This window comes from Eptatretus burgeri, chromosome 7 (genome assembly GCF_056783735.1).
Source record: "Eptatretus burgeri isolate ZD-2024b chromosome 7, Ebu_testis_v1, whole genome shotgun sequence".
Classification (NCBI taxonomy): Eukaryota; Metazoa; Chordata; class Myxini; order Myxiniformes; family Myxinidae; genus Eptatretus; species Eptatretus burgeri.
Window position 1 is genome coordinate 96,333,715 of NC_140967.1, and position 23,051 is coordinate 96,356,765.

The 23,051-nt window shown below is 42.1% G+C and overlaps 2 protein-coding genes across 10 annotated transcripts in view; one reads left to right on the forward strand and one right to left on the reverse strand.

The window, feature by feature from the left end:
- Positions 1 to 23,051, forward strand: part of SDCCAG8 (SHH signaling and ciliogenesis regulator SDCCAG8) — a 160,319-nt gene that overhangs the window by 120,605 nt on the left and 16,663 nt on the right. The gene's annotated exons all lie outside the window — the stretch shown is intronic.
- LOC147023849 (RAC-alpha serine/threonine-protein kinase-like) overlaps positions 1 to 23,051 on the reverse strand; it is a 176,522-nt gene that overhangs the window by 21,971 nt on the left and 131,500 nt on the right. For all 5 annotated transcript variants that reach the window (XM_085889707.1, XM_085889710.1, XM_085889708.1 and 2 more), the window contains exon 4: positions 258 to 369. In XM_085889707.1, the coding sequence (XP_085745833.1) occupies positions 258 to 369 (112 nt within the window). The remainder of the gene's footprint in view (positions 1 to 257; positions 370 to 23,051) is intronic.

Below are 23,051 nucleotides of genomic sequence, written 5' to 3' on the forward strand. Positions count from 1 at the left end.
GTACGCCAAAGAAACCACAATCAGCCTTCAGGTTGTAACATAAATCCACAACAAACAGCTTATGCACACCTGGACCATCTCCTTGTATGTAGGAATGGTGGGTGACGTTATTTTTGCCTCTTGTTTTGGAGAGTCCCATTCAAAAAAAAGAGAGAAAAACAACAGCAATCTATCTTCAACAGCATAAACATTTCAATGCATCATATCATCAATTTAGCTGCTTCGAGACCAATCATTGCACGTCAGAGGTGACTTACCTTTCTGCCGGAGTCTCCACGTGGAAGGTGCGCTCTATGACTGTTGTCCATTGCAGGCAGCGGATCATAAATGTGTTTGGTCTGGGCCTCTCTGTTTTCATAAGCTGACATTCTGGTGGATGAAACCATGAACTGTATTAGTCAAAGAGAAAGTGTGTCTCAAACCCTATGAGCATGTTGTGTTTCAAAAGCAAACTTGTGAGTTTATATCGATTTATCTGACATACCATTCTCGTTAACAGGAGGTGCTTCTTGCTGCAGCAATCTCCTAATAAGGAATGTTTTCCATTTAATGTTTGCCATTCCCTTTAAAGAGGGTTCGAGATTTTAATTAGTGGCAATACATGAATTGTTTCAAAAGAAGTACTAAGAAAACTAAGTACAAAAAAAAAAAAATTAGTTTTCATTATTTATTTATTTTCCTACAAAATTGAGGCTCGTGGAAGAGCGGGTAGGCAGATGGGGGTAGTTTAGGGAGGGTCAACACACCAAGAGTAGGGCAGTGGGGGAATGAACGAACAGGAAAAGAGGGAGGGAAGGAAACGGTAACAAATCCGAGAGAAGCCCACAAAGGCACGCGGCCTACACAAGAGCACGCAAACCCATCAGGAAGCGCAAGCGAAGGGGCACGACGAGCCTTTCAAGTACATTACGTCAAGAAATTAACACCAAAAATAAACAACAGCAGCAACAACTAGAGGGGGAGCACTCGGGAGAGTGCAAAACCTCCGCTGCCAATACTGCTGGGTCACTCAAGTGAACCTTATATCTTATTCATTAAATATGTCAACAGTGCTGACAGAGTTATAGTTCTTTTCTCCATTTTTTTTTGGGGGGGGGGGTTGGAAATCACTTAAAACATGTAAAAATGCAAAAAAAAAAAAATCGAAATTTTGTTGAAAAAAAAGTTGCAAATTTTTTTTTCTCTAACATTTTCTTTTTTGGGGGGGGGTTGGAAATCACTTAAAACATGTAGAAATGCAAAAAAAAAATCCTCTAACAATTTTTTTTGGGGGGTTGGAAATCACTTAAAACATGTAGAAATGCAAAAAAAAATTCTCTATTTTTTGGGAGGGGAGGTAAAAAAAAATTGGGGAGGGGGGTTGGAAATCACTTAAAACATGTAGAAATGCAAAAAAAAATTCTCTATTTTTTGGGAGGGGAGGTAAAAAAAAATTGGGGAGGGGGGTTGGAAATCACTTAAAACATGTAGAAATGCAAAAAAAAATTCTCTATTTTTTGGGAGGGGAGGTAAAAAAAAATTGGGGAGGGGGGTTGGAAATCACTTAAAACATGTAGAAATGCAAAAAAAAATATTTTTTTCTCTAATTTTTTTTGGGGGGGGGGGACCAAGTCCAAAATTTAATGGAATGATCCTTGGACCATACCTAACCCCCCCCCCCACCAAATTTCGACGAAATCCGTCAAGGAGTTTTTCCGTAATACTGTTCACAAACAAACAAACAAATAAACCAATGTCACCCGCAGGGTGACCCATATCTTGCCAAAAGGTGACCACGTGTGACTTCTTTAAGGTCACACTGAGGTGAACAGAGCTGCTATTCACCAGGAGCGACTCCTTGAGGAATATCTGCCTACGAGAGATTCCGATGAGAATCGTTCTACAGAGTAACCATGAAAAATATGTGTTTGCCTCATAACGTCACCAAATGACGTCATAATGTCTCAAGCTTGACATATCTAGAAAACACTCATCGAGGTGTTCAATTTGAGGTACGACACGATATGGTTCCTAAAACTTGAAAATTTGACCTTGGGGTCAAATATGTTTGACCTCAGGTGCTAACCATGAAGGTCAAGGCCAATCGCCACCAAAAACTAATCAGCTGAGCGCCAGACCATGAACTATATTCCCATAAAGTTTGGAGACGATTATATTAAAATTACTCAAAAAAAATAAGGGTTTCGTCGACTCCCTGATTTGCGACAAAGTGAGCTTGACCTTTGACCTTCAAAATTTTGTGTGCTGAAAGGGACCTCTATAGGCCTCTGATATGCGAAGTTACAAAAATTTCTAATGATAACTGTGCTCTGCAGAGTGATTTATACGTGATTACAGATAAAAAACAAAAAACATATGAAGGTCAAGGCCAATCGCCACCAAAAATTAATCAGCTGAGCGCCAGACCATGAACAATATTCCCATGAAGTTTGAAGACGATCCGATCAAAATTACTCAAAAAAATAAGGGTTTCGTCGACTCCCCTGATTTGCGACAAAGTGAGCTTGACCTTTGACCTTCAAAATTTTGTGCGCTGAAAGGGACCTCTATAGGCCTCTGATATGCGAAGTTACAAAAATTTCCAATGATAACTGTGCTCTGCAGAATTTTTTATACGTGATTACAGACAAAAAAAAACATACAAGCTGACTAACATATCTTGCAAAAACTTCGTTTTGGCAAGATAACAAACAGAAAGGGGGTGAAAACAGTAACCTCCATCCATCTTCGAAGATGGAGGAGGTTAACAACAACAAAAAGCATGATAAACAAGACCATTCCCAAACAGGCATCCTCAGCCTTCGGAGACAGACTCTCAGAGTGGAGAAAATGGTGTGTGTGGCTGCGAATGAATCCAGAATGGAGTTTCTTATAATCACAGGAACAGCAACAAGCAGGGACAAATTAATCATCCACGCAATAGAATCTCAGCAACAAATCTTCGTTCTTCCAATTAACTTCAAATTTGTATTGCATTCAAAACTAAAAAGAGCAATCAGAGATTGCAGACCCTCACCAGAACTTGTTTTGTGTGGTGTTTGTGTTGTTTTGTGTGGTGTTTGTGTACTGGTGCATTACATAATAATAAGAGACATAATTAGAACTGCCACTTTATAAATGGCAGTGATGACCGGGCACGAAGACGTCCCGCTTTTATTGGACACCTGACCCTGACCCATAACGTTTATTGTTAAGGCCCGGTCACACCTTGACGTTTTAGCCAGCGATGGCAACGTATTAAAATGTATGTAAAACGCTGGCTTACGTTGAACTTTTGATGTTTTTTTTAAAGATTCGGACGTATTCATAGCGACTTGGTCTTGTGTATAACGCATTGGTAACGGACACAGAACGTTTCGTTGTGTTATAGATAACTTATACCAACGAATGCTGAACCTGTTGTCGGCCTACACAACCGATGCCCAACGATAGTCTAACTTCGGCATAGCGCGTTGCACGCATCGCCGACGATGTAGTGACGTAGCCTATTAAAAGGCGAACGCACAACGATTCGAATCATAACTGCTGTAGAAATGGAAGTGCCAACATCGCGGTCACACCTTGGCGATCTTGCCAGCGTATGCCGACCTAAGAAAAATGTGTCTAAAACGTTGGGGCACGTCAAATACGGTATGAGTAAGTTTGGTATACGTGAGTACAACGCTAAAGTACGCTATCATACGTCGTAGTAAGTAGAGTACGTCAAGAAATTTTAAACATGTTCAAAATTTTACGACGTACTCGGCGTATGACACACGTTCCGCATGCGATGGGGATAAGTTTTACACACGATATGTGGACGCTTACACACGTCCACAAAGGCTACTTATAAGCTACTCATAAGTCGAAACACGTCGCGGTAATGTCTTTTTTACGCGAAACTTATTTCTAACTTATGTTTGACGTGCTTTGAACCAATTCTTTACGTAGTCCCAACACACATCGACGCATGTAGACGTATTCCAATGACGTCTTCCGGTCGACAAAAAAAAATAAATTAACGTGTTTCTAACTTACAACTGCCATATAAAGACGTGTTCCCAGCGGTTTTGGGAATTGGTATATAAGAATGCTGCTCATAAAAGGGGAACCCAACAGTGTTTTCGAATCCTTTTTGAGTCGATGTCCATGTCAGCAGTAACAGTATCAGTATCAGTATCAGTATCAGTATTAGTTTGTTCATGTTGGCAGTAGTAGGTGAGTATGAGGGGGAGGGTGTGGGTTATGATGGATCGTCCTTGCGTTTAACGATTTCAATGATAAACTCAACGATTTAAATGGCTGCATCTCCACTATTGAAAGTAGACGCTTGCGCTCAACAATTGGATTTTTTTTTTTACACTCAACGACTTTTAAACGGTACCACTCAGCTAGTTTCATTGTTTACAATGAACGATTTAAATTGCTGTCACTCGCCTTTGTTTTTTGACCCTGGGGTTTTGAAATTTGAAGCGTTTCTTCTGAACGTGTTAAAACGCTCAAACTCGACTATTTTAAAGACGCTGCCGATGGACAATTGGAATCATAGCCTAGCTCGACATCGAAGTGTGAACATCCTCGTCATGCCCAAGAAAAGTTTGAAGAATGCTGCAAATAAGTGTCCTGGCCGTGGCCGTGGACGCTGACGCAAGGACGATCCATTATACCGACGTCTTTCAGCCTATGAGTAACTTAAAAGTAACGTCTGTCTGTGTGGCAACGATCGCGTAACGTGCCAACGACACGTTAATCATAGGTTAGAAATAAGTTTCGGGTACGCTAAACATTACCTCGGCGTGTCTCAACTTATGATTAACTTACAAGTAACATGTGTTGACGTCTGTCAACGATCGCAGACCGTGCATACAACTTGTGGCCAGCGTAGCGGAACGTGTGAGTCATACGCCGGCATACGTCGTGAAATTTCAAGCATGAAAAAAATTTGAGGACAACCAAAAAGTACAACGTTTAAAGCCAACGTACAACGACGTATGGCAGTGTTTTTCAGCGTGCTCTCAATGTTATCAAAACTTACCCATAACGTATTCAACGTGTGCCAGCGTTTTAGAAAAAAAAATAAAAAAAATCGGCATACGTTGGCTAAAACGTCAAGGTGTGACCGGGCCTTTATTCAATTGAATTTAGAATGGGATTCAAATAAATTAAATTCAAATCAAATGGAAGACCAAATAGGTTAAAGTGCTTCATTGGAGTAATCAGAAGGAACCCAAACAAGCAAAAAGAAAATATGAAGTCATCAGGAGGAACCTGGATAGGATTTGGGTTTCAGCTGCTACTCCTTGACCCTCAACCCCATCCAGGCACAGCAAAGTGAGCCTTTGACAATAAAAAAAATGGGACGGTTAAAATGATCATTAAATATTGAAAGGTTGGAGCTCATGTAAAGATATTGGCCCCATGTTTCAGGCTTCTGGGAAGCGCAATTGGAATCTGAGGTATGTAACTACAATGTATTGTACTGTAGATGCACATAGGCAGTGAACATGTTTTTTCTTCAAATGTGGGTTTAAAAAAACAAAAATTTGGAGCGAGAGGCAGCCGTCTGTTTCCGACTATATTCTCTTTAAAAACTTCACCAGAGACCACATCATAAAAAGCATGTCATCGATTTTAAGGGTCTCTGTCCGAGTACAGCAGGCCCACCCCAAACACGTGTTGCCACATCGTGGTTTCGCTCTATCACGGTCTGGTGCGGAGGAATACACAACACTGCATCTCCAACTCACCTCATAGTTGCTCTTTCAATATCGTGCCGCATGGACAATCACGTGATTTACTGTGATATCGTGAGATTTCGTTTATCGTGTGATATCGCATGATTTCATTTGTTATTGTGTGATTTAGTTTGATATTGTGTGATATTTTTTGATATCACATGATTTAGTTTGTCATTGTGCGATATTATTTGATATCGCATGATTTCATTTGTCATTGTGTGATTTAGTTTGATATTGTGATATTATTTGATATCACATGATTTAGTTTGTCATTGTGTGATTTAGTTTGACACGTACGTGTGAGAGGGTGCAACAATCTCTAAGCCAGCTATTAAACCAAAAGGGAAACACAATCCTCGGGGCATATGTGGGGGTTCATTGGTGAGTTGGAAAGTGATCAAGCAAAGATGGAATTCATGAATCAGTTTATCAAAAGTAAAGATAATGAACAACTGTAAGACAACTCATATACCATCGGTGATGGTATGTTGACAAATTACATGACACACAGTCATCGTAGTGATGACTACCACTCAATGCCGATGTGAAAGTGGGTGTGGTGATGTACAAAACAAGCCAATATAAAACCATGATTAGACTTCAACACTAAGCTCGATCGATCCTTTACTCCTTCGCCAGAGACTGCATTGCGCAGCCTGGCTACCTCTTCAGATGGCCTGTGGGACGGCGCACCGTGGTCGCTGACTGAGCTGAACGCAGTGCAGTTATAAATAGTCTATCACTGGCAGTGTACACCAATGAGTGAGCATCACGATTCCATGAAATCGGGCTTCTCATGAGGCAGCAGTTCCGTGTGACGAGTTAGGCGTGGTAATTTACTTGAGTTTCTATGACGCGGGAACGGACAACATCTGACGACTTAGACGAAGTGACGACTTAGAGATGACGACTTACAGACTTTATTCAAAGGGATTTAACATTAGATAAATTCGGGACTTTTTGACGCTGCCGACTTAGGCGAAGTGACGAGTTACACGCTGCTGACTTGCGCGTAGTCTACTGTATGTATATATGTATATGTATATATATATATATATATATATATATATATATATATATATATATATATATATATACACATACATATATACACATATACACATATATACATACAAATATGTTATTGCACCATTTCGCTCTCATACGAGCCTCGACCAAGGTATACAAAAATATATATATATATATATATATATATATATATATATATATATATATATATATATATATATATATATATATATATACAGTCAAAGCTCGTTACTATGCCACCTCGCTTCTATGCCACTCTCGCTATTATACCACTTTTGCTCGGTCCCGACAAAATTCAATACAAAATAAATTTACTATGCCACCCCCTACTCTCGCTACCATGCCACTACTGTGTGACTGTTAAAAGGCACGAGTCGTGAAAAAGTCTGTATTGCGCAGTGCTCGATTATCACACTCGCGTCCAAAGGCGAAGCGACGAACTACAGTCCAGCTGCGCACAACATAACTCAATACGTACGCGCATAGTCAGACTGTGTCAAAACACGCGATAATTCTCCCCGATGCCAGCCACAACAAGCCAATCACAACACGCACAACGAGACACAAAAAAGCGCGAGCACACACAGACACGCAGGCACACGTACAACAGTGACATCATTTTTTTTCAAATTCAGCCCATAATGTCAGCTCAGAAACGCAAGTGAACCGACTTTACGCTGAAGGAGAAGAAGGAGATCATCGATGCTGAGAAGAAGGAGCCGAATCAGTCCAAGTTGGCCAGGGAGATTAGCAAGAAATGGGGCGTCGAAGTTAAGAGAACCACCGTGAAGGGCATTCTCAGCAAGAAGGATGCAATCGAGGCTGCAATCAAAGCTGGATTTCCATCGAAGCGCATGAAGTTGACGCAGGCTCACGACCCGAAGCTTGATGAGGGAATGCTCATGTGGCTGAAGCAATCAAGAGGACAGAATGTGCCTGTCAGCGGCGATCTGATCAAGGAGAAGGCGATGAAACTGGCCGAGCTGATGCACATCCCAGACTTCATGGCGAGCGACGGTTGGTTGGGCAATTTCAAGAAGCGCCAAGGCATCACGTTCAAGACAGTGCAGGGCGAAGCTGGAGCGGTGGATTCGCAATCCCTTCTTGAGTGGCAACAACAGGTTCTCCGGCCCTTACTGGCAGTTCTCCGCAGACGACGTCTTCAACCTGGACGAGACTGGACTCTTCTGGCAGCTGCTTCCGAACAAGACCATGGCTTTCAGGGGAGAGCGGTGTACTGGAGGAAAGAAAAGCAAGCAAAGGATCACTCTTCTGGTTGGGGCAAACATGAGCGGCAGCGAGAAGTTCCTCTTCTGGTGATTGGCAATTCCAAGAAACCCGTGCCTTCAAGAACAAAGAGATCCCGGTCAAGTACAAGGCGAACTCGAAGGCGTGGATGACGGCGGAGCTTTTCGAGGAGATGTTGCGTGCGTGGGACGGACGACTCGGCCAGCAGGGACGCAGAGTGCTGGTCTGTCTCGATAACTTCTCTGGCCACCCTCCCGAGCTCGAGTTGAACAACATCCAACTGGTCTTCTTCCCACCCAACACGACAGCCACCCGCAACCAATGGATCAGGGAATCACAGAGAACCTCAAGCGCCACTACAAGAAGCTCCTGCTAGGCCGCCGGCTTGAGGCCATAGATGAGGGAAAGGAGTTCAAGTTCACGTTGCTCGACGCTCTACACGTCGCCCGGCGTGCTTGGGAGCAGGTCGGCAAGTCGACGATCAGGAACTGTTTCGCGAAGGCCAAGTTCATCGAAGAGGAGATCCAAACTGAGCCACAGGATGCGGAGCTGCCCGACATCTGGGAAGCTCTGCCTGCCGAGGAAAAGATGCACGAGAACGAGGAGATAGGGCTGTCTGACTTTCTCGAAGCCGACGAGCACCTCGCGACTGGCGGGTATTTCACACTGGAGGAGATGCAGAGGAGATTCTGTGCAGTGAGGAGCCGGTGGAAAGCGAAGATGACGAGGTAACTGTCGAGGAGGAAATCGTTCCGTTCGAGGAAGCCCAGCGCGCTTGTAGCACCGTCCGAAGTTTATGCAGCAGAGAAGCGGGAAGCCCGGTGTGATGCAAGCGTGCGATCGGCTAGACAAAGAGATGCACGAGATCCGCCGAAAGAAGATGCGCCAGCCGACGATTCTTGAAAGCTTTGTGTGTCGTGAATTTCTCGCCATGCCATATGTTAGTGTGTGAACTCTGTTAGTGTGTGTATGTTCTCCGTTCGCTTCGCTTATACAACAGTCGTGCCTTTTACTTGCTGGAATAAATTTTGTCTAAAGATTAACTACAGATGGTTAACTTGAGAAAATAAGGCCGTTTTTACAAAATCTCGTTACTATGCCACTCTCGCTACTATGCCACTTTTGCTCGGTCCCGACGGGTGGCATAGTAACGAGCTTTGACTGTATACACATACAAATATATACATATATACACATATACATATACACATACATATATACATGTACATACATACATGTACATATACATACATACATGTACATATACATACATACATACATGTACATATACATATATAATATTAAACTAATGCTGTTTATCCAACACTGAAACATGGAAACACTCCTCAAAGAGAAGAAATTAAGTGAAAGTTGCTTCAAATTAATCAAACCCAATGGGGGAAATTATAATTTTTTCAGTCAGACAAAAACAAATTGAACCGGGCAGTGTATAGGCAATAGACCGTTGCCTCGATCACCCATGAAAAAAAAAACATTTGCTGTTAAGAAATATAACCTCCCATTTCTGAGCTCTCTCAGCCAGCGCAAAAATAAAAGCCTTCCTATTTTTTCTTTTTTTATATTGTGGTTACAATAATCTAGAAGTCAACACAATTGTGAAAAACCAGTGAGGAGCGGCAGCAGTAACGGCAACGAGGGCCCTTTTCATGTAAAAACAATAACAAACCCTATCAACAACACACCCTTATTTCACATGAACAATTCGCTGGAGTTCTGGCATGTTTACTTATTTATTTTATTTGATAACTGTTCATCAGTACCTGTGAAGGCATTAAAATGTAGGTGACAATTAAGAAGTTGTAAGCAATGCATCACGAAGTCTGCCGTCCTTTGACGGGGGTAGAGGATGTAAAGCTGGCCATCCCATCTGCTCCCTTTCACTTCTGGCAATTGGAGGATAAAATGGTCTTTGTAATAAAAAAAAAAATGGTAGGCCGTTGTGTGCCCTACGCTGGCCAAATTGAGGGGTGTTTTAACAGCCCCCGGTAGAGCAGCAACCTTTAACCTGCGAGAAGAGCAAGCGCCAAACGTAATACATCCTGTTTTAATGATCAATAATCTTGTTTTCCAAAATGCAATGCACACATGCCGATACCTTTCTGCATACATGAAAGTTGCCAAGTTGACAATGTATGGAAAAGTACAGTTTAGTCGGGCTCATTTATTTAAAAGGAGTGAATTACTTTTGGAGGAGTCCATATAATCCACAACTTTCACTAGGGTCGAATAATGTCAATGAAATGGCACATTTTACACATCTCTCGAGTGACTTCACACATTTTTGTTTGCCAGGAATCACTGGCTCACTTGAAAGAAAGCCGAGCAATCAAAGTGAATCGGAGCTGTCTTTCCCAATGCAGTGTGACAATGTAACGTGTTTGAACTGAAATCCCACGGCATGCCGTACCCACGATTATATCACAGAGATCCTTCGTTAACTTTCCAATTTACTGAATGAATTTGTCTTTCCAGCTTTACAAAGGGGAAGTCGAAACGTCTAGACCCTAACAATGAAGCAACAGCCCTATGCCGGCAAATCACAGCACAGATGTTAGCCCCGCTCTAGTAGTTTCCATCCAATATCACGGATTTTTCCGAGCGTTGGGTGAGTTATCTGATACCGTTTGGTGGTTAGAAGCCAAGAACATGGCCGGGAAACGTTTTGAAAAGGGTAAAACTTTTTCAGCCTTTCAAATTTATCAGGTGATTGATGGCCGTTGTTATTGCACCATTGGTAAAGCACGAGCAGAGGTGACGTGTGTTAATTTTTGATTGGTCGATTCATTTAAAAAAAAAGATTGTTTAATCAAAGCACGATTACTATTAAAAAAGAAAAACTGTAAAAATTAAGTTGTGCGACTAATAAAATGAGCAGCATGTATCAAGACAGCATCTGACCAGACTAAGTGGTGTAATGGTTAGAGTGTCTACTCTGAGTCTGTGAGGTTGCTTGTTTGAATCCCGGTCGAGTCATACCAAAGACTTCAATGAGGAAATGTGCTGCTGCCTTGCTTGATGTTCAGCATTTAAAAAGAGAGTGTGGACAAACAACCATAGGTTGGCAACTATAGTGCAAGCTTTGATGGGCCAAATGGCCTAGTCCTGTGTTAAAAGTTCCTGTTAAGGGAAGTCATTTTAAATACAATTCTTATATTAACAATCTTGTGATTTCTTGAGGACAACACGACATTACATGGAGGTTAATCATGACAAGTTATCTCAGTCATAGTTTTTCTTTTCATATCTAAGTTTAGCTTGTTAGGTCGTTGAACAAACAGCGAAACAAATGTCAGGTTAGGCCAGGTATGGGAGCATGCGCCGGAGCAGCATGTTGCTGCATCCACTTTTCGCCGGTACTCCAGGGGCCTCTGTCTGGCCATCCCCTAGGCAGATGCCTGGTCCATCCCCATCTCCTTGAGATGCCGATCACCCTGCTGCAACCATGAGGTACGTGGTCGGCCCATTGGCCTCTTCCATTCACGAGGCTCCCTCGCTGAGAGAATCTGGTGAGCAGGATCAGCATCAGGAAAACAAGCTACATGTCCATACAGTCGCAGCTGATGTTCACGAACTATGAAGGTAACAAATCTCATTTTAGTCTCTCTCAGCAACCACTCGTTAGACACAAAGTCCGACCAGCAATAGCCAAGGATTCTCTGAAGAGACCTGCTACCAAAGGAATTACGTCTCCATCTCAGATCCCTGGTCAGAGTCCAAGTCTCTCATCCGTAAAGCAAGACTGGAAGCACTCAGGACCTGAAAACTCAGACTTTCATCATCCTGCATAGATACTGCCAGTGCCACACCCCATGATCCAGTGAATCCATGACTCCCCAGGACTGACCCAGACGTCTGTTGACCTCTGGCTCACAGCCAGCAGAGACATGAATATCACTGCCAAGGTAAGTGAATCTCTCCATGACCTCAACATCCTCACCACAAACAGGTACAGACAAGAAAGCAGCATCCAATATGTCATTGAAAGCCTGGATCTTAGTTTTGACCCAGGAAACCCAAAATCCCAGCGGCTCCGACTCCTCATTCAGCACCTCGAGGGCCCCCAAAAGGATATCTAGAGTCTCCGCAAAGATGACTGCATCATCTGTGAAACAAGGTCAGAGATCTTGACATTCCCAAACGATGCACCACAGCTTGATCTCTCCGACATCCTCCCTAGAACCCAGTCCATACAAGTGCTGAAAAGTGTGGTGGCCAGTACACACCCCTGCCAGACTCCAGTAACAACTGGAAATAAATCAGAGATGGTATCATAACATCTCACAGCACTCTCAGTAGCAGAGTAGAGTTCAGACATCAGACTGATCAGTTTTGGTGGCACCCCACGAATACCAATAATCTTCCAAAGGGCATCCTGATTCACTGAATTGAATGCTTTGCAGAGATCAACATTGGCTGCAAGCAGCCCGGACCGAAACTCTCGGTCGGTGAGGACCCGAAGAACAAGGATACGGTCAATCGTTGACCTCTTTGGTGTAAAGCCTGACTGCTCTAGGTGCTGGTGCTCAAGCAGATGGTGGCGAACCCTATCAAGAATTATCCGATCAAAGACCTTGTTCGGCACTGACAGCAGCATCACCCCTCGGTAGTTGTTGCAGTCCTGGCGATCACCTTTCCCTTTCCAGAGGGGGACAAAGGTGAAGGATAGAAAGTGAAATGCACCAGCATTTGACCTTTAACCTCTGCCATAATGGCAGAATTTCCAAATGTCACACAAAACCCGAAGTCCAGTTCACGTTTAATGGGCCCTGAAGACCTGAAGTTGCGCCGGAATAAGCCAACAGGTTTAACCTACCCCACGGTCGGATCACCAATTTTACGTTATTCCGTTCACCCTCTCAAAGAATGGATGTGTGCGGTTTGCAAGTCAAAGGAATTCCAGCACGACAAACATACCCACATTTGTTATAAATGACCCAAATTCTACAACAAAACAACACAGGAGACGACATTCAACACGCAAAATGGAACCTTTTCTAAGGCCTATTTGTCAATGCTGTCACTGCGCCATTCTCTCTGGCAAAGTCGGGGACATCGGTCTCAGTGAGGAAGAGAAACACCAGGGGCACTTCAGAGAGCACACCCTATAGCGTGTGGCTGATCATGGAGAAGTCTAATATCATTGGTTCCTGTTTGTGACATTGTCAAAGAGGAGAGGGGGTAAAAGGGGAGCTCGGGGATTGTTTCTGCAACTAAGCTATTCCCCCTCGACCCCCGAATTTCATCTGTGCATAAAAGACACCATTCCTGGTCAGCAGGTCACGACTGCAGAAAAATCACAAGTTCTATCCATGACAATTCCAAAATGGCAATCATTAAATACATGGACCGAAGACGCTTCTCTGCACTTACAAAATAAATACATCATATTGCAAAATTAAGAATATCTATGGAACGAAAGTCCTCTGACCTGTCTACAAACTATATTCATCCTTGTAACACAAACACTCCTTTCACTAAACCCAAGTAGTCTTCAAATGGGATACATTTTCACCTTGGTGATACCACAACAACCTCGACGATGATTTCAGAAACCCCTAGATTGATATATGCCACTAACTTTACGTTTGAATCTATGGAATCCCAAATATTTAACAGGTACATGCATCAGATGAATATTTACATTTGTGGTCAGTTTATGTTTACGTCTCTCAAGTAAACAATGCATAATATATTTGGTAAATGATTAATCACTCAATCAACAGCACATAAATTTTAATCATGTACATATGTAAACCAAAAGCATCACATGCATATTTTCGCAAAATACATTGACCTGGTAAACATATTTTAAATTTTTTTAACGAGTTGGAATGAATCGAATGTTCGTTTTTTTCCAGAGCACTTTATACACAGTACGCGGTGCAGGAATAAGCTCAGATAAAATGTATAAATGTGTGCGACGTTTCCGTGTCCACTGGGTCCAAATACATTTCATGTAATATACAATGTATGCACATTCTCCAGGAGTAATTGATTCTCGTAATAAAATGTTGAACAAAGTCAAAAATAAACTGCACACAAGCACTCCATTGCCCACAGATATTTAAATCGATAAATAAATCCACTTTATTCATCAAGATCTTGAGTTGGGATCATCAACAAAGATGACTGAATGTTCACAGTTACAATAGATGTGTGTTGAGAGATTTTGTTTGAAGAGGGGTCGTCCAGATATTACTAACCACATCTTTCAGCAATTATTTTTTGGACAATATATATATATATATATATATATATATATATATATATATATATATATATATATATATATATATATATATATATATATATATATATGTTCAATGAAAGAAGCACACAAGACGATGACGTCATGTGCATAAATTACACCAACACATCACTTCCAAACTCGGAGGCATCCTTATGGTCCTCAAGCCTTTGCAGACTGAGATTAAAGCCTGTCGTTACAAATAGACGAAAGCAGAGATGTCGATCGAGATTTCGCCCTTGTTGTGGGTTCATCAGGACAACAAACTGCGAATCGTTCATCTGTGATCATATTACGCTCATTAATATAACTGAATCGATCCCCCAACTGAAAACTGAAAACTTGATGAGGCAGCAGGGCACAGATCGAGTCTCATCACAGTACTTGCTGCACGACCTGCCAGCAACAAGTGTCGCCTGCCACGCGAGCACATTGTCTCTGCCCCGCTGTTCACGGGTCAGGAGGGTTGCAGCCAGGAACATTAACTTCAACAAAAGAAGCACGCTGACTCTATGACAAGATGATTATGTCATGCGCAAAAATGACATGAATCCAGTTCTCCCAGATTTGAAGGGTGCCTTCTCCCAACTGCTGTTTTCAGATCTCCCCACACGTGTTCAATGTGATTTAGATCTGGACTTATTGCTGGCCACTTCAGAACAGTCCAGCGTTTTGTCTTGAACCATTCCTGTGTGCTTTTTGAAGTGTGTTTGGGGTCATTGTCCTGCTGCAAGACCCATGACCTTCAATGGAGACCCAGCTTTCTGACACTGGGTTGAATATTGCTCTCCAAAATACCTTGGTAATCTCCTGATTTCATAATGCCATGCACACATTCAAGGCACCCAGTGCCAGAGGCAGAACAGCAACCAAAACATCACTGAACCTTCTCCATGTTTGACTGCAGGGAAGGTGTTCTTTTCTTTGATGGTTTCATTTTGTTTTCTGTAAATATAGAGATGATGTGCTTTCTCAAAAACCTCTAATTTGGTCTCATCTGTCCACAGGACATTCTCCCAGAAGGATGTTGGCTTGTTCAGGTGTGTTTTGGCAAACTCCAATCAGGCTTTCTTATGTCTCTCTCTCAGCAGTGGGGTCCTCATGGGTCTCCTACCATAGAACCCCCTTTCACCAAGTTGGTGACGGATGGTGCCAGTTGAAACTGTCGTACCTTGTGTCTGAAGGTCAGCTTGAATCTGTTTGACAGTTGATCGAGGTGCTTTCTCCACCATTCGAACACTCCATTGCTGAAATCTTCGATCAAGTCTTCTCTTGTGGTCATGTCCAGGGGGGTTGGCTCCAGTGCCATGGGCCTTAAACTTCCTGATAACATTGTGTACGGTGGACACAGGAACATCAAGGTCTCTGGAGATGGACTTGTAGCCTTGAGATTGTCCATGCTTGACTACAATCTTGTGTCTGACCTCCTTAGACAATTCTCTGGTTTTCTTTCTTTTCTCCATGCTCATTGCGGTGCACACAGTGACACAAAACAGCAGAATGACTCCTTTTCTCTGTTCAAACTAGCTGAATGAGTGAGTTTTATATTGCAGGCACCTGCAACTCACCACAGGTGAGTTTAATTCCAAAGTAAAGGAGAATTACCTGCTTCAAATCTAATTGTTTCAAACAACTTCTAAAAGGTGCCAATAATACTGTCCGGGCCATTTTAGGATTTCTGTGTTGAATAAGCTAAGATTTCGTAGCTTTTTTTTCAGCTTTTTGTTGTTTTGTTCCACTGCAAACCAAAGAAGTACATTTGTGGATAACGAAAGATTTTTTATTTTCAACTATTTTTTTGCAAGAAATGGTGCATTATTTGAAAAATGTTCAAGGGTGTCAATATTTTGGGCGATGACAGAATCTATATTGTCGTGTCCATGCCGGTTAAGACCGACTTGGATGGATAGGCGAATGGTTCTACCTTGGAGGAAAACATGTGATCCTTGGGGATTATAGCGTGCGGGGGATGGAGGACGGCAAGGGCATGCAGCAGAGGCGTTCACCAGGATGGAGGCACACGGGTTTTACTCGAACCCATGACGAATAGACAGACAGAAACAACATTAATAAATAAGGGTTTAATGAACATAAATCAAATATTTATGTTGGAAATAAATCAAAGCGTGATGTAATAAAAAATAAATGAAAGCATGCGGTAATGAAATGTGAGGCCTAAAGTTGAGACGGCTCCAAACATAGTTACAAAAACAGACAAGGGGAAAGATAAAATAAAAGAAAATCCCTCCCTTTTTTCTGGCACTTAGCTGGGTGTCCAGAGGTTATCTTTTATGAGCTTGGCGATTGAACCGCGTCATCCTAAGTGGGAAACCGCACCCGGTAATGGCGCCAAACCGCTCTCTGGGCAGGAAATGTGCACGAGATATTTGTGTGGCGGTATTCAACGCCAAGGCTCACCAACCGCTGTGCAGCTTCTTCTCATGAACGAACCTGCCGACCCCACTCCTCTCTTACACCATGTCCATTCACCATGATGGCCCACCTTCCTCCTTGCACACACCACGAGGTAACGCCGAGTTATTGCTGAGAGATGCGCTCCTCTCCTTCTTCTCCCCTCTCTCATAAATGTACAACTTCACGACTCAGCCGAACAGTAATGGCTCGTGTCTTGTCCCAGCACACAAGCAAATTCATGCAGCATGAACACGAGAATCATGCAGCCTTCTTCACCGTGTCGAGGAGGGACCAGCGAGTGAGACCCTTCTGTCTCCACAACATACCTCACCCAACTATCTGCTCTCCGATCATGCCCTCCTCTCTCACGTCACACTGACCAATCCTCGGGGCCATGACTTGCTGGTCCGAAGGTGGGATTTCTTGCCTGCTCAGAACGCCTGGCTCTGTTATTGTTATTGTTGTTATAAGAACATAATTCTTTTATAGCCAGCTTTGTAAATGCAAACACGTAGGAAAATGTCACAGGGGGAAATCACATACTGGGAGAAATTATCCTTAGACCCCACCTAATTAACACAGCACCACCTCCGTGTGGTGACTCCTAACACTTAAGCTCACAGTTTCCCCGACTTAAATTACATTGAGATGTCTCCTGCTCATCCAGACCATGCTACCCTATCCAATCCAACCTTTGCGATGAAATTCCTCCATCTACCCCACAATCATAACACGAGACACATACACACACACACACACACACACACACACACACACACACACACACACACACACACACACACACACACACACACACACACACACACACACACACACACACACACACACACACACACACACACACACACACACACACACACACACACACACACACACACACACACACACACACACACACTGGTAAGAGCATCCATTCTGAATCTGGGAGGTTGGTGGTTCAAAACTCAAGCATCATTGCTTGTCCGTGATAATTCTTCCAAATGCCCTTTTTATTTTGAGGAATTATTATCAGTTTTTCATCTGTCCTAAGCTGCTTAGCAATAAAATTAATTTGACGAAGACAATTATCTGTTACAACGAATAGCCTATCCAATGTATCTGTTCACCTTCATGAGTATCACTGTATACAAGTTGTGAAAAGCAAACCAGTGAATTTATCTTCATATCCAATTACTTCTGTATCTTCCATCCATACGCAAGCCAATTCTGCAATCCAGAACCACAATGAAGCGAAAGTCAGACCACCGGACTGGAATCAGACTAGGTGGTGTAATGATTACAGCGTCCACTGTGAGTCTGGGAGGTCGGAGGTTCGAACACAGGCCAAGTCATACCAAGGACTTCAACAAGAGTACATGTGACACAGCATTTAAAATGAAAGAGTACAGACAACCAACCATAGGTTGGTAACCATTGCCCAGTTTTTTTATTGGCCTTATGGCCTCTTTCTGCATTGAGGCTCCTCGTAACGGAACTCAAATAAAGTGCCACTTGGCATCGTCACATAGCCATAGCATTTAATAAAACTGTTAAATCCTTTGCAACTCGTGAAAGCGTTGCACTCTTTTCAGTTGTTGCATTAAAAACGAGAAGAGCACTCGGTGGAGCGCATACCTCTCCCACGTAATGCCTGATCCATGAGAACATATCAGGCCCAATAAATATTTGAAATATCATGCTATACAGGACTATATCATTTTTGGCACTATCTCTTAATGGTGAAGAATCACTTTGTAAATTAAATAATTCTCGTATCCAGATCTGGATTCGGATTTTCACCAAAATCGAATCAATTGGTCCTTGTAACACACCCAACCTGCCCACCAAGTTTAGTCTGAATCCGCCAACAACTTTTTGAGATATCGTGCTATATATCATTTTTGGCCTTATCTCTCAATGGTGAAGTATTACTTTAAAAATTTCAGTAGTTGGATCCATATCCAGATCTTCAGCAAAATCTAATCGGTTCGTCCTTGTCACACACCCAACCCGTCCACAAAATTTCATCCGGATCCGTCCACAACTTTTTAAGATGTCCTGTACACAAACGGACAAACAGAAAGGGGTGAAAATATAACCTCCTTCATCTTCGGTGACGGAGGTATAAAAACGATTGCTATAAACTCGTAAAGATGTTGTATTCCATCGCGCACGAGACTTTGGTGAAATTTAAAAAAAAAGAAGAAAAATACTTGTCAAAAGGGCAAAACGCAGACGGAGATACCAGCAGGAAGCCACAGATGTTTGAAAGAGACTTTGGCATGAGTTGGAGAAGCCAAACAAATCCAAGTCCCAATGAAGGCATCAGCTTGCACAGCAGGCTCGTTGGAAAAGCAAACGATTAAGCTGCCCGCTCAGAATTCCTGCCTGCTGTTACGAGGCCACAGTCATGAAAGCCAAAGTGGGAACGGTGACGAGCGTAACACCGATACAGAGTGAACCGGACGTGCCGAGTACTCGAGTACCATTTGCAATTGACGAAAGGAAAAATGTTCTTTCCCAGTTTTCTTTCTCAAAACCATTTTCACACCACTCACTGTGACACATTAATTTTTGTGGGATATCACTATTCGTAGTATCAACATAACTAAGAATTTGGAGATTCATATTAAGCAATATCATCAATATTACAAGCCTGGTGTTGGCTTAGTGGTTAGGGTGGTGGCTTGGGATCCTAGGATCCTGAGTTCGAGCCCCGTTGACTGCTGAATTAACACCAGGGGGTCGACTCAGCCTGTCAGCCTTCTGACGTCGGCAAAAAGAGTACCAGCTTGCTGGTATCCTGTGTTGGAGTGGCAACCTGTCCAGGATTGTGCCCAATAGCCAAGGAGACTGCTTCGGCAGCACCAACGCTCTGCACAGAGTATGGTCCCAATGGATGGATGGATGGATGTCGACTCAGCCTGTCATCCTTCCGATGTCGGCAAAAAGAGTACCAGCTTACTGGTAACGGGGCATTGCTTCGTGCCCCCAGAAAATGATGCAGACAAGCAGCCATCATCTGCATATGAACAAACAAATAAATAAATATTGCAATTCGGAATTTAGTTATTTATTAACTCACGAATATTTTGGGGAGTTTGAATCCCATTAAGATTGCTCATACCATTGATTGGTATTCATGTTCGATTTAGCTCAGCTTTGGCACCTAATGGTATATCGGTGGTTGCAGTAGGAAGGCACGAGGATGTCAATGTGGTGATCAAGTGTGGTCACGATAAGCACGATTTATAACCCACAATATGCCACGTTTCCCTTAAAACTATGCACAAGTTGGGAATTTTTAATCTGTTATATGAAACCACTTGGAAAAGTTTTTAAAAGCACAGACATCGTTTGTGGACGGTAATTTTTTTTTCCCCCCAGTTGATAAATCATTTTCAAGGTTTCCGAAATATAGGATTTTGTGGCCAAATAGTTTTCCCCCCCAGGGTCTGAGACAACGAGTTATCAGGCCAGTCAAGATATGTGTGGGGAAGGGTGAGGGTGGTAGTGGTGGTGCGGGACATTTTTCCCATACGCTGGACCAGACATCCCTAGAAAGCAACATTCAGCAGATTACCGTCACTTACAAAATAATAGATGAAAAAGGATATTGAAATGTTTTTTAAAAAGTCTACAGTTGTTTGTCCATTTAAAAAAAATTCCATCTCTGCTATTTGAGCTCGAAAGAAAGTGATGATGTAATCATCCAATGAATAACGAATGACTTCATACCATGCTGGTATTTACCTACGTATAGAACAGCAAGATAACGATATTTCTTATTTTTACATTTCCAGCAAGTGTTCAACTGCTTTCCTGGCTGTGTGTGGTAAGAAATCTGGTGAAATGGATGACGACAAATGGTTCAAATGCACAATGCTCGTACTAAGGCATGTAAACACCGACGAAAACCCCTTTCAACTCACCATCCTCCATCTACTCCAGGTTGCCTCTTGCGGAGCCGGCGACGCACAAAGGCCGCCTACTCTCACCCGCAAAAAAGTCAGAGTCAATTAGTGGCCACGAAACACCTCGAACCGTCAGCACTTTCAAAAGCCCCACATGGTGCAGCACAGGCGGGCCGGAGCAATACTTTCAGCGAAATATGTGTGGGCTCGGAAAGCTGCCGGAATCGATGCCGACAAATCCAAACGAGCGGTCTGATTGGCCACGACAGTTAAAAACTGAAGAATAAAGCACAAAGCTTTTCTATTTCAAGTACCGTCAGATGGGATAACTTTGAACAACTGTGACTTTTCTCCTAACGGCTTTGTTTTCTTTGCAGATTTGAAATGAAACCATCATAGATATTCAGTGGATACCTTTCACCCTTTTTACGTCATGTTTTTACATGCAGACACTGTTACCGCAGAAGTAGTCACAAGTCTCCCCGTCTGCCGGTATGCAATCGGCAGAGACGTCGCAACCTATCCGTCACACTTCAAACCTTTCCAATAAAGTTGATATTCAAATTCCGCTGCGAGATCTTCAAGGAACTTAGCTCAGGGGCACAGCCGCGCCGCCGGTGAATGATGCCACCCGCGCGGCCATGTGCTGCATACAAAATAAGGAGGAGTAACCCAGCCATTGAGTGACATCACAGACTCTTGTGCAATCAGCATAAAATAGAAGAACCACTTACAGTTGTGCATTTTAGCTCTGTTCCCTGGAAACCAAGATTGTTGAGCTGAAACAAGGCCTTGCTTTTAATCCAAGCCCAGCAATCTAACAATGAAAGTTTTCTCTAAATCCTTCACGACCCCTAGTCGAGATAAGACGGCTGGCTTAAAGTTTCTTCTTGATCTCTTTTCTACTCATGTAACATCCATCTCTCCCTGCACTTTGGGTCGACATTGATAACCTCACAAAATGGGCACTTTGAAAACATCAAATATGTTCCCTTGTTCATCAAATATCAACCCCAATTTCAGAAAGTCTTAAATTATCATTACCCCGTGTACGGAAAACGAAAAGTGGGGTTAAGCAATTAGCTCAATTGGTCTGTCTGTCCACAAACGTCCGTTTATGATCGAGGAATAACTTTATTTCAATTGATGCTCTCTTTTGAACACTGTAGAGTATGAACGAGGAGTGAGAATTATTTTACTGCCTGGCAGTCAAACAAAATCGAAAATCATTCCAAAACAGGAAACTTACTGTTTTTAAGGACGTCATAAAGGACACAAACAACAGGCATGAATAATTTAAATAAGGTGGTGTAAAAGATGCTGCATTAGCAGCGGTAAAGTTCTGTAAGTTTTTTTTTTCTACAAACTTTAAAATCTTTATTTCAGATGCAATTGGATTACGCATATTATTGAACAGCGTGGAACACAAATCGCCTTCTTGGAACTTTTAAAGACCTTCCATTTATCAGTAATTGGACAAAATATTACGGAATTTTACATCATCTTGACCAATCAAATTTGCTGAGTTTCTGAAGTATGTTAATTACATCGGTTTTTATTGGTTCTTCTGATAAATTCAGTCTTCCTACAAACGTTCTTCTTCAACCCCCCCCCCCCCACCCCCCATCGCATTCCTACTCACTGAATTGATATCATAATTTAATACAATTCGTCCAACTCCCAAACGGTGGAACAAAACAAAATGTTCTCAAATGATAAAGTAAACAACTCACCCATGTCTCATCCCGGAAAGTCCCCGTTTCTGGGATTTCGTTGCATTAAAAATAAGACTATTGACAACTGGCCACTATCCTTCGGGGCTTGGGTCATCTCTATCTTCAGATATCTAGAATCAACAAGCAGCCTGCTGTTTTTGTCTGCAATATAGCCTGTTTTCCACAGGCTGGGCTGCACCGGGAAATGTGGCTGAGCCCGACCCAGCTCAGCACCAAGTTGCTTTTCCTTTATTAAATATCAATCATATCATAATCTTGCCTTTTACTGATATATATATATATATATATATATATATATATATATATATATACATATATATATATACATATATATATATATATATATATATATATATATATATATATATATATATATATATATATATATATACATATATATATATATACATATATATATATATATATATATATATATATATATATATATATATATATATATATATATATATATATATATATATATATATACACACACACAGGGGGCTGCAAAACTAGGTATACAGTAATGATATACTGGTATAATCCTTACTGTATACCTACTTTTGCAGCCCCCTGTATATATATTTTTTTATATATATATCTGTAGAAAACATGTTTTGTCCATTCTGTTTCTCAGTGCAAACGTCAAAAAAGAAACACCCCATCAATAAATATTGATTATTGTTTAAGTGGTAGATAATAA